Source organism: Denticeps clupeoides, chromosome 6 (assembly GCF_900700375.1).
Source record: "Denticeps clupeoides chromosome 6, fDenClu1.1, whole genome shotgun sequence".
Lineage (NCBI taxonomy): Eukaryota > Metazoa > Chordata > Actinopteri > Clupeiformes > Denticipitidae > Denticeps > Denticeps clupeoides.
Window position 1 is genome coordinate 17,327,210 of NC_041712.1, and position 11,885 is coordinate 17,339,094.

The 11,885-nt window shown below is 42.4% G+C and overlaps 1 protein-coding gene across 1 annotated transcript; it reads left to right on the plus strand.

Annotated features, from left to right (window-relative positions):
• The first annotated feature begins 1,414 nt into the window (after window positions 1-1,414).
• Window positions 1,415-11,571, plus strand: LOC114792175 (uncharacterized). The gene is made up of 20 exons (XM_028983076.1): window positions 1,415-1,920; window positions 2,132-2,235; window positions 2,752-2,906; window positions 3,449-3,620; window positions 3,702-3,828; window positions 4,003-4,100; window positions 4,712-4,926; window positions 5,674-5,856; window positions 6,196-6,331; window positions 6,406-6,537; window positions 8,353-8,770; window positions 8,898-9,001; window positions 9,093-9,247; window positions 9,464-9,635; window positions 9,787-9,913; window positions 10,051-10,151; window positions 10,239-10,453; window positions 10,641-10,823; window positions 10,913-11,048; window positions 11,383-11,571. Exons 1-20 carry the CDS (start codon window positions 1,531-1,533, stop codon window positions 11,465-11,467), a joined length of 3,408 nt encoding a protein of 1,135 aa, XP_028838909.1. The 5' UTR covers window positions 1,415-1,530; the 3' UTR covers window positions 11,468-11,571.
• Window positions 11,572-11,885: the final 314 nt, after the last annotated feature.

The window sequence follows — 11,885 nt, forward strand, 5'->3', positions numbered from 1 at the left end:
AAATTTCTTCATTTGCAATGCTGTAACTGAGGGCAAAACATTGCATAATAAATACTAAAATACCACCATCGGTCTTAATGGTAAGATCAGTACAATCAGCTGGGAACGCATCAACCCTCTTGGTAACCAATACCGCATTTATCTCTATCAGATGTGACGAGACTCAAACGTTTTATTTGCAAATATTCTATTAGAATATATTTTGCACGTGCCACCGTGCTTGTGATTGTACGCTCTGTAGGGTAAGAGTGGCTGAGCGCTGGTCATTCATCACTCCTTTTCAAAACAGCATTGGCACCATTAGCCTTTCCTGGCAGGTGAAGGACGCTCGTCGTGTTCGTCACAGAAGGTGACAGCAAGCAACCCTCACAATATTTGGCTCGGGAAAGTGGCTGACGCGGAACAGCTGCGATGTCAGCTTAAAGCAAAGGTCCATGTTATTCATTAACTGCTATTGAATGGTCGCCATTAGTCGGCATTGCATTTTTAGCCTATAGTTCAGAGCAACATACATCCTCGGTGCGAGTTATGAGGAACGTCACGCTTGGAACACATTTGTGGGAACGGCACCAAGGGACACGACGGTCGGATGAAGTAGGGAAGATCATCCAGAGGTAGGCAACAGCCAGCTTCTAGCAACATGAAATTCTGTGCATAGGGAAAAAAAAAAACCACACACCTTATGGGAAAATCTGTCATTTTTTTTTTTTTTTATTGCCTCCCACCTACGTCAAATCGGGGAAATGATCTTGTCAGCTTTTAACAGAATTAATGATCAACATTTTGCTATAAAACCCCTGGGCCGGTCTGAGACCTGGGAGGGGCGATTCGAGGGTCGTCGTTTTAACCTTTGCGTCTCGTGGGCCATCGGTTCAGGCTAGCAGGTAAGGTCGTCGGGTAAATCATTCCACCAGCACTGATGTAGTTTTTTAAGATCAAAGAGCGTGAGACAGATTACCGATTGTGGCTGCTTCTTAATAAAAAGCCATTGTTGTGTGTGCTGCGGTGACCATGCTGCGTGGCTTAAGGATGCTGAATTAAACAAATATGCTCTTTAGACCAAGAAAATAAAAAAAATAAAAATCACCAAATTCTCCTGTCCACATTGCTGCCCCCGTTCAGAGCGGTGGGTTTTATGGCAACCTGAAGCCATTCGCAGTTCGAGCACGTGCGACTCCTCCGAGTCTTGGGAAGAATGCTGTCGGGCGAACGGGCTGATTTAGCCGCAGGAGGCTGGAGAACGGTCTTTTCCAGCAGCGCGAGGTTAGCTGGCGAGTCCGCGGCAGAGGAGCGTTCAGGGCAGAGTCATGGGTCTTAACGGGCGCTCCGCTTTCTGTGAATCCCCGTGCAGCTCCAGCATCGGGAGGCCGCGCTGCATTGTCCATCTGTGGAGAAGCTGTCAGCGCAGCAGGAGTTACGGGTTTCCGCTCGGAGACTCGGATTCTGCCCGGCCGTGTGTTTGGCCAAAAGGGGGAGGGCAAACTCTACTCTGGCCTGCCAGCACACACATGTGAGCACACTTTGACCACAATGGCAGATTATGAGAGCGATACGGCTTTCCTGGGGCAAAAGGGACCGTTTTTCTGGACCGTTTTCTTCCTGCTAAACTCCATCTACATCTCCACTGGCTTCACTGGCTTCTACATCGTGTTCGCCGGCGCCGTCCCACCTCACCGCTGCCATGTTCCAGAGGTGAACCTCACCGATGCATGGATGGAGGCCGCCATTCCCACTCAGGAGGTGCACGGGGAAGTGCAGAAGAGCACGTGCAGCAGGTACAAGCTGGATGTGATCAGAGCCTACTCTGACATGGGCTTCGTCCCAGGACAAGATGTCAATGTCACAGACATAGAGCAGGAGCCCTGTTTGAACGGGTGGGTGTACAGCAAGGACATCTATCAGTCCACAATCGTGACCGAGGTGAGTGGGTTTATATATCATACGTCACATGATTCTTAAGCCGATTAGTAAATTCTTGGGACTTGGAGAAAGGATAATGTGTTGCCTGTATGCTGCATAGCTTGTATTTTTTTGTCTTTGATTCTAATATCATTCTACACTTCATTCTTGTAACATCATTGTGATGTACCATGACAAAACACATATAATTGAATCATAATTTTTTCTATAGTGGGACCTTGTTTGTGAGGACAAATGGAAAGTTCCTTTTGCTTCCTCAACGTTGTACATGGGCTATTTACTTGGTTCTCTTATCTCTGGGCAGCTTTCAGACAGGTAAGCCTGTTGACCTAATTCACTTAATTAACATTTTATTTCAGTTAAAAATACTAATCGTCTGAATGAGCAATTCCTCTCTACATAGGCATGATTCGCCGTAGGAGTGTCACTGTTTGTGGGACTCTGTGCATATTATGCACATAACCCAGCGAGTGCCACAGTCCTACTGAAATGGGTGGGCTGTTATTGCCGCTGTTAGCTTGTGGAGGCCTGTCCTTCTGACCAGCCACACTTGTTTACCTGTTATTGAGGGGACAAAAGTCTCTATGTTACATCACTATTTGTTCAGAAAGTGACCGCTCTCTTAATTTTGCTTACTAATTAAGACCAATCTTGTGTGGGTTAGAACAGTTCACTCATGGACTGTCCTAAAGCTTATCCCACGAAAAAAACTGGAAATATATTGACTTGACTCAGATAAGATTGGACACCCCTGCTGTACATGTTGTGTTCCTTCATAGGTCAGAGTTCACTGCCAGATTCTCATGCTTTACATGTGCATTTTCTCATCAGGTTTGGAAGAAAGAAGGTTGTGTTCATATGCCTGGCCGGACACTTCCTCTGCATCCTCATTCAGTCTTTTTCGCCAACCTGGGTGGTGTTCTGCATTTTGTACTTCTTTGTAGGGGCCTTCCAAATCTCACTCTATGTCACATCATTTGTACTCGGTATGTCTGTTCACAAAGAAGTGCATGCACTGATTCACTCACTCACTTTCCTTAACCACTTAGCCCTACCTAGGGTCGCGGCTGCCGGAGCCCATCCTGAGATTCCACACCAAAGGGTGGGGACTGACCCAGGGTTGGGCAACAGACTACAGGGCACACAGACACACACACCATTTACAAAAAATGCTCACACCTACAGATCATATCGAATCACCGATCCACACCACCATTGTGTCCCTGAGCAAGACACATAAACCCTGACTTGCTCCAGGGGGGACTGCCCCTATAACTACTGATTGTAAGTCGCTCTGGATAAGGGCGTCTGATAAATGCTGTAAATGGAAATGTAAACTTCATCCGTTTCAGTGCATTTTAGCTGCAATCAATGCCATACAGTAATGGTTAGATCACAGAAGGCCACCATATATGCAGATTCATGTATCCATGAATCTTCCAAAATGCATCACCATATGGCTTAAAGCCAATTTGTTAAGAATGTACTTTATACTTAATTAAATTCTCTCCCGATGTCTGCTGTCCAGGTACGGAGGTGCTGAGTAAATCCATGCGGGTGCTCTTCACCACTCTTGGCTCCTTTCTGCACTATTGCATTGGCTACATGCTGCTGCCACTCATTGCATATTTCATGAGGGACTGGAGGCCGTTGCTGCAAATTTTGGCTACAATGACTGTTGTCTACTTTCCCTTATGGTGGTACGTTCCTCATCCAATCGCATCTAAGAGACCCAATATCGCATCAGATTCGGCACTGATTACCATTGTTTCATGATAAAGGTATATTCCAGAGTCTCCTCGATGGCTGGTTTCTCAGGGAAGAGTGGAAGAGGCTGAGGCCATAGTACGAGACGCAGCCAAAAGAAACAGAGTCACCACCCCAGAGGTCATCTTTAAATCATTGGAGGTCAGGCCTCATAAATGTTCTAACACTACATGAATAAATTACATCTAAAATGGAAAGTAAACCATCCGAATCCTTTGTACTTAGTTCATGCCAGCACACTCTTTAATGGATCTAACTTTTAACTAACAGGATGCATTAAATAACATGCTGATAGATTAAGGTTTATCCTGTTAGGTGGATGTGGCATCCTCAAATACAAGGAGGTACACTATGTTGGATGTCCTGAGGACTGGCAACGTAAGGTGCATCACTTTATTGTGCTTGGTGTTATGGTGAGTACATCTCCATGTCATAATGTTTTAATCTTCAATGCATAACAATGCATAATCAATAAGTCTTTACTAACGTTTTGCACTACCTGTCCAAAAATATTACTAGTGCACAAATAATCATAGTCTCTGAAAGAATAATTATCTGGTTTAGTTGACTTTTGTGCCGTATTTAGCAGACACCCTTATACAGTATCAGTTGTTACAGGGACAGTCCCAGCCTTGCACAGGGACACAATGGTAGTAAGTGGGGTTTGAACCTGTGACTAACTTGCTCGCCATGAAACGCTGGTGTCGTGATATTTAACGGACTTCAGTGGGATCATAGATGGCCTGGCGACTAAGAACGCAGACTCGTAACCCGAAGGGTTGCTGGTTCAAATCCCGAACCGCCAAGGTGTAACTAGCACACACTGCTCCTTTCATGGCTGCCCACTGCTCATTAAGGGCGATGGGTTTAATGCAAAAGAAAACATGTTGTCGTGTTCACTGTGTGCACCTTGTGCTATTCTGTGAAATGTGTATTTGGGTGCTAAATTATCTGACTGTTCTTACAATACAATGAACAGTAAATCCGTGGATGTCCATGTCTTCTTTTTATTGTGTTTTTGCAGGATGGCTGTAAACATAGGATACTTTGGGTTATCACTGAACACCTCCAACCTGATTGGGAACCCGTACCTCAACTGCTTTTTGTCAGCAGCCACTGAGGTCCCTGCATATTTCGTGTCAACTGTCCTGCTGAAGAACTGCCCCAGGAGACATCTGCTCTCGACCTTTCTGATAGCTGGAGGGGGATTTCTTCTCTTGATTCAGCTCATCCCACCAAGTAAGGATTCGGCCTTGTCTTCTGTTGGAGACACACTGACTGCAATTCAGAATTACTTTGGGAACTAACATTCAAGCACATAGACACGTTATGTGTAACAAAGCATTCTTCTGTGGTGTGTTTGTATAACCAGATGGAATTATACTTATACTACACTTGCACACCCAGATTATTATACAAGTCATCCATATCTAGCGAAGGTGTGAAAGGTCATAAGGACACATGAATGAGATCTCAGTGGACCCTGGGGACATCCCAAAAGAGTAAGGGCCCAGCAGACCCTGGGGACCTGCCGAACACCATCCAAAGTCTCTTTATATAGGTGGAGGTGACCAATAGGCAGATGGTATGTGGAGCTGGTAGGCTTCAACTCCTCCCACAAAGTCAACCTAAAAGATACAGGAAACAAAAACACAGCCAGAACATGTGGGAGCGTACGTCCAGGGATATAACACTAACCCAGATATGGTTCTGGTTATTTTAAAAAGTAATTACTTTATAAAGGACTTGGATCGTTAGATAAGGTGGTTGCAAAAATATTTTTATTTGTCTTTGATTTGGCAAGATGATGCCTTGAGTCTAAAGGTTTCTCACTGGTATTTATATTACTACAAGAATTGTACAAGCATTAACCCTTTAACTCACTCTCCGGGTCTGAAATGCATTGAATGTCACAGGCCGTTTGTCTTTACCTACATCTACGTCTAAGAATGTTTACGTTCTGTCTTCTGTCTTTCATGCCACCAGGTCTGTATGGCCTGTCCTTGGCTCTGGAGATGGTGGGGAAGTTTGGCTTCACCATGTTGTTCACAGTGGTGTACATGTACACTGCAGAGATCTACCCTACCGTGATGAGGAACGTGGGCATCGGAATGTGCTCCTCTGCCGCTCGAATCGGCAGCATCACGGCACCTTACATCATCTACTTGGGTACGAACTTTTCCTCGCCTTAAGTGTGCCTAGCTATCCAAATCAAACAAGGTTCTTTGTTAAGGCTTTTCATTTCAGAGTTTATGTTTGTGTATTTACTTAACTACTTATTCCTATATGAAAACACTGATATTTAGCAAAAATAGTCAGGATTCTGGTTATATATGCTGCATAGGTAATCAATAAGCAACATTTTGAATGCAGCCTAGTATTCACTGTAATGGAGAGTTTCAGTTTTATTTTTTTTTAGGTTTAGACATCAGAACTCATGGCCATAACAGATTTGTTTTTTACATTTTACACTCTTGGTTTGTGTATTTTTTTTTTTTATATCTACAGGTACCTTTAGCAAATACCTCCCCTACATTCTGATGGGAAGCCTGACTGTGGGATCCTCTTTCGTCAACTTGCTGCTACCAGAGACTTTTGGCAAACAGCTTCCCGAGACCCTGGAGGAGATGCAGAAGTGCAGAGTGTATGAGCCGGTCCACGAAGAAGTCTCATTCCATATAAAAACAGGGTTATGCTAACTAAGGTCTCTGTCCTCAGGATGAGGCCTTTGAGGCGTCAAAAGGGATGCTGCCTGGAGCTCGGCATGAGGGACAAAAGTGTCATTAGCACAGTGACAGCTCTGAGTGGAGTCCCGAATCTGGCCAGCACAGCCCCTGCAGGGAGCACCGAGTAGTGCAGACCGATTCCAGTTAATGATCCAAGAGCCAGAATCCAGCGGAAATCTGCTCACTGACTGCCGGAGGTAGAAACGAGGCACTTTACCTCCAATTTAAGGTTAAATAACTTTGGCATTTGCCATGCAAAAAAAACGGGAAAATACCTTTTAGCAAAATGAACAGCACTTGTTAGGGGTTGGATATCATCAGGATTTTACAGATTCATACCCCACCTATGAAAAAAACACAGTGCACCACTGATGCTAAATATCTTGTGTTGCTGTTTTTTTAAGTTATAGTTAAACTTTTTTAGTCATGGGGAGTGCAGTATTATGGTATAACCAGAACCACCACATGGTGGTAGTATTTCATTTAATTTACTATTTTACTAAGTGGCCACATTTTATGATGTGTTGCTTTATCCACCAAAACACAACTTTGTTACGAAATTACAGATAACATTTGTGCAGGTATTCCAATACTAACAAACAATCCAATACTAATATTAATTTAAACCAGTTCTTGCTACCCATCCTTACTTGTAATCTAGTAGCACTGAGAGGCGTAGCAGAAAAAGTAGCACAAAGCAGCACAATGCTATAAGTTTAATAAAACACAATGTCCTTTAATGACTTAAGATCGATCAGATGAAGTCTGGATCTGTGACAAAATGCTAAATATAGCACTTTGGTTCTGGCTTTCATTGTATAGGGGCAGAAAAAGTCAGACTGTTATACTACCATACTACCATAAAATGTCACCCTGTAAGGCCGTGTGAAACAGAGCGGCCTTTTTGTAGCCTGAAAGCATTATTCGAAAGACATTAACTGAAATCTGTTTTATTCATGTGTGTCTTTACCACTGGTTGTAAGAAGGTGTAACTGAATTCTTAACAGGAACTTTGCAGTTATGGTATTTGAGTTTTGTCTTCCATGTAGATAAAAGTATTTGACTTTTTTGTAGATAAATGCATTCTTAACGTTTTTTTTTTTGCTGTGAAATACAATGGACAACACCAAGTAGTCCAACACTAAATGGTTTTATGCAATTATGCCTTGAGAAGACTGTAAATGTATAAATGAATCTATACATTGCAATAAAGTCTATGTTTTTGTTGTTCCAATTGATTAACTCATTTTATGAAATTATTTCATTTTACAACTTAAAATGCTTGCATTTTTTTCACTATTTATCATTGGTCCAAAATATATTTTTTACATTAAAATTATTGCAAATTTATATTCATTTCATTAATATATGTTTAATTTTATGGTTTTCACCAGACATGAAGTATGATCATTTGTCAGCAATGCTTTGATGTATATATGTTTTACTCATTTCTTGTGTTACCCTCATTTGACATCTGATTCAGCTTCTGTGCTAATTAGCATCCAGTTCTTCGTCTGAATCTGGTGGGTGAAATAGGGAATATGTGATGGGGTTAAATAAGCATACGGACGAAAGGAACCCAGAATGACCTAAGTTGACCTCTCATGCGGCTCTGTAACACCTGTTATTTTTGGGGAGTTTTGACAGATGTGAGATGTGACTATAATGACAAAACTATAACAAAAGGTTTGGCACAGTGTTGTCGCTCCAAGCACATTAAGCATATGCCTCGAGATTGAATGCTTCTGTCTTCTATAACACATTTTTAAAGAAGTAGACTTTATACAATGACAAAGTTCATTTTTTCCAGATGCCACAAGTAAATGATAAACTTTGTGCTGATTGCAGTGCTCACACAGCCTGCTGAGATTCGACTGCAACATGCTGAAGGGTGAAAAAAATCTGAACAAATTTATATCAGTTTAGGTTAACCATTTAGTTTGAACTCATTTCAGCACTGTAACATGAGGGATTATGATGAAATCAGCGCGTTCCTGGGGACCTGGGGACCCTTTCAGCGTGTGGTCTTCTTCTCCTTAGCACTTAGCATTGTTCCGAACGGCTTGGTCGGCATGTACATCGTGTTTGTGGCAGATTCTCCACCCCACGAATGCCTCATTCCACAGGAGTACAACATCAGTGAGGCATGGAGGAACGTGGCCATCCCTGTGGTGGAGAGGGACGGCACTTCAAAGCGCAGCTCCTGCAGCAGGTATAGGCTGGACGCTCTGAGTAACTACTCCCGCATGAATTACACTCCCAATGTGGAGGTCAACGTGAGTGAAATAGCGGAGGAGAGCTGTCTGAATGGGTGGAGGTACAGCACTGAGATCTACAAGTCCACCATAGTGACAGAGGTGAGCATGATCCGAGTTACTCAAACAGTGAACATCCATTTGCATGTCTGAACTCCTGAGACCACCAGGTGCATCATGGGACCTTAATCTTTGTAACAGAGTCACATGAATTGGTTGTGTTTTTCAGTGGGACCTTGTGTGTGAACATGAATATAAAGAGCCTTTAACCTCCTCTATATACTTCCTGGGAGTTTTGGTGGGAACATTCATCTCAGGACAGATGTCTGACAGGTCTGTCCAACAAAGACAGCGTTTAATTTAGTTACTCATTTTTAACCACATGAACAAAGATGTGAGTCTGTTTATGTTTTTGTGGGTGCAGGTTTGGTAGGAGGCCCGTCCTCTTTACCATGATGGTTATGCAGACGGTAACGATTTTCATCCAGATATTTTCTCCAAACTGGGAATTTTTCACTGCTGTCTTCTTCTTTGTGGGCTTTGGTGGCTTTTCCAACTATGTCATTGCATATGTGCTGGGTATGACAACAAACAATTCATTATGAAGTGTCTTTATCTTTCAAAGGTGTACATTTCTAATTCACTTCACTTCTACTGTGTGTGCAAAAGCTAGTTATTTACAGTGTAAGTTTATTGTTCTATCCACTAATATGCTAACTAACAGTTTTTTTTTGGCTATTTTACAGTGGTTTTTGTCCACTTGAAAGACATATGTTGTCCATGTATGTCCAACAGGAGCAGAGCTTTTAAGTCCTTCAATAAGAGTAGTGTTTGGCTCTTTGGGGGTATTCATGGGATCAGCGGTGGGTTCAATGATTCTGCCATTCTTTGCTTACTTCATCCGGGACTGGAGATGGCTGCTGGTTCCCATGGCTGCATCTAGTGTGCTATACATTCCTCTCTGGTGGTACGTTTCGAATCAAAGTTCACATCACCCTACATTCATAGAAGGTATTGAGGACAAGAAAGGAGAGGTGGCACATGTACAAAATTTATAGGACATTGTCCACCCAATAAACATGGACAACGTTTTGTCAACAAAAAGTACATTTCAATAGGCTGATTCCAGAGTCCCCTCGATGGCTAATCTCTCAGGGAAGATTGGAAGAAGCTGAGGCCATTCTGAGAAAAGCAGCCAAGACAAACGGAGTAACCGCCCCAGAGGTCATCTTTTCTACCGCTGAGGTAGGCTTGTATATTTCTATTTCAAATAAAAATCCTACCTATCAGTGACATGTATTTTTCTCAAGCTTTTTTCAGTTTATGCCCTGGTTCCATAAACCCTATCAAATGTGTATTTATTTATTTTCTTACTTTGGCAGATTGCAGAGATCCTATCAAAAAAAGAAAAAAAATACAACATATTCGACATCGTAGGAAAGTGCAACACGTTCTCAATGATTGTAATTTGCTCCGTCCTCTGGTATGTGATGATGTTACAAATGTGACAAGTTATACAGCGTGCCAATGATTTTTATCATCTCATCAGTTGTTGTTGGCCTTTTTTTAGGATGGTAATAACCATGTCTTACTACGCCTTGATCCTGAACACCACTAACCTACATGGAGAGCCCTATCTGAATTATTTGCTCTCCTGCCTCGTGGAGATTCCAGCTTATGTCATAGCCATGTTGCTGCTGAGGTTCTGCTTCCGTAGGTTCTGCCAGTCCTCCACTCTACTTCTGGGTGGAGCCATCATCCTCCTCATACAGCTTGTGCCCACAAGTAAGACCTCACTGATCATGGGAAGAGCTGAAAATGTAAGGGGAAGAGGTGGAATGCGATTCTTGTTGAATGTAGGACAGCAGAGAGCTTTTAACCAGGACATGGAAATAAATCACAGGGGTGAAGAAGGTGTAGTTGACCCTGAGGCAACCAGGTCTTCTGTTGATGGTCACTTCGCTTCATTCAGGTTTACCTGGCCTGGCCACCTTCATGGAGATGGTGGGAAAGTTCGGCATTACCGCAGCATTCTGTGTGGTCTATGCGGTCACAGCAGAGCTGTTTCCCACTGTGACAAGAAATATGGCCATGGGGACATGCTCAATGGCAGCTCGTATTGGTTCAATTGTCTCTCCTTTCATCATATATCTGGGTAACAAGATATCATGGTTATTTAGAAGCACATAATTGATATTTTGAATGGAAATGTGATATTGTCTAAAATATGACATTGGTCAATAGGAAATTACTACAGGTACATTCCATATCTCTTCATTGGGACTCTGGCTGTGCTGTCAGGGATCCTTTGTTTAATTCTGCCTGAAACCTTTGGAAAGGCTCTTCCAGAAACCATCAAAGAAATGCAGAAAATCAAAGGGTGAGTTTGAACACAACTCTCACATTGGCTCAGCTTTTTTGCGCTCTGTTCTAAATTCCCTTTGGCAAATCATACACCTTCACCAGGAACCAGCTGCCAACGTGTCAGTGCCACAACCAGTGGCTGAGGTCAATGATTCCTACCGCATTGAACATAAGTGACACGAATGTCTCACATTTACCATTGCAGTGAAAGGCACCACAATTTTAATTTCATTGTCACAGGCAACCTTTGGTTTTGAATTTTCACTTTCACAGCAATTTCACAGAAAAAATGAACATTGCAACCTTTTTAAAATGTATAGTTTAATTCTCTTTCGTAAATTTTTCATCAGGTTTTTTCATGAAAAGAAAATAAAAAAATCTGCCGCCCCCAGGAAAAGGGAAAAGGGTCAAGTCCTGAAAGAAGTAAAACTTTAGCGCGGCCAAGAGCTTGTAAAACTTTTGCCCAATTACGTGCGGTGCCTGGATGACCAGTCTTTTCTGCTTGATTAAAACTGATCAATCTCTGTCTGACTTAAATAAGCGTGTAAAATTGTATTCTGTGTAAACACCTGTGTTGACCTACAGTTTGATCTTAGTTATAACATGTCAGTATAATTTATTAGACTTTGCTAATAAATACACATATTTATATGAACACATCGAAGATGTACATCTGTCTTCTGTAATAGTAAATAAATTGCATGATATTTGCACTGTTTGCACAGATAAATGGTCTCACGTCTACTTATGTGTATGACTGTGCTCTGGCTCCAAATATATGTATATCTGCAACTACTGTGCACGGCTTCACTTATCTCTATGACATTTGGTTCTCCATAAACTAGCCCCTCCC

What these genes read in the sequence shown, in the direction of transcription:
- LOC114792175 (XM_028983076.1), top strand. Translation starts at nt 1,531, where the DNA reads ATGGCAGATTATGAGAGCGATACGGCTTTCCTGGGGCAAAAGGGACCG. An exon ending in TCATCTTTAAATCATTGGAG is followed by an intron (nt 3,829 to 4,002) that starts GTCAGGCCTCAT and finishes TTATCCTGTTAG; the next exon opens with GTGGATGTGGCATCCTCAAA. An exon ending in GTAATTTGCTCCGTCCTCTG is followed by an intron (nt 10,152 to 10,238) that starts GTATGTGATGAT and finishes GCCTTTTTTTAG; the next exon opens with GATGGTAATAACCATGTCTT.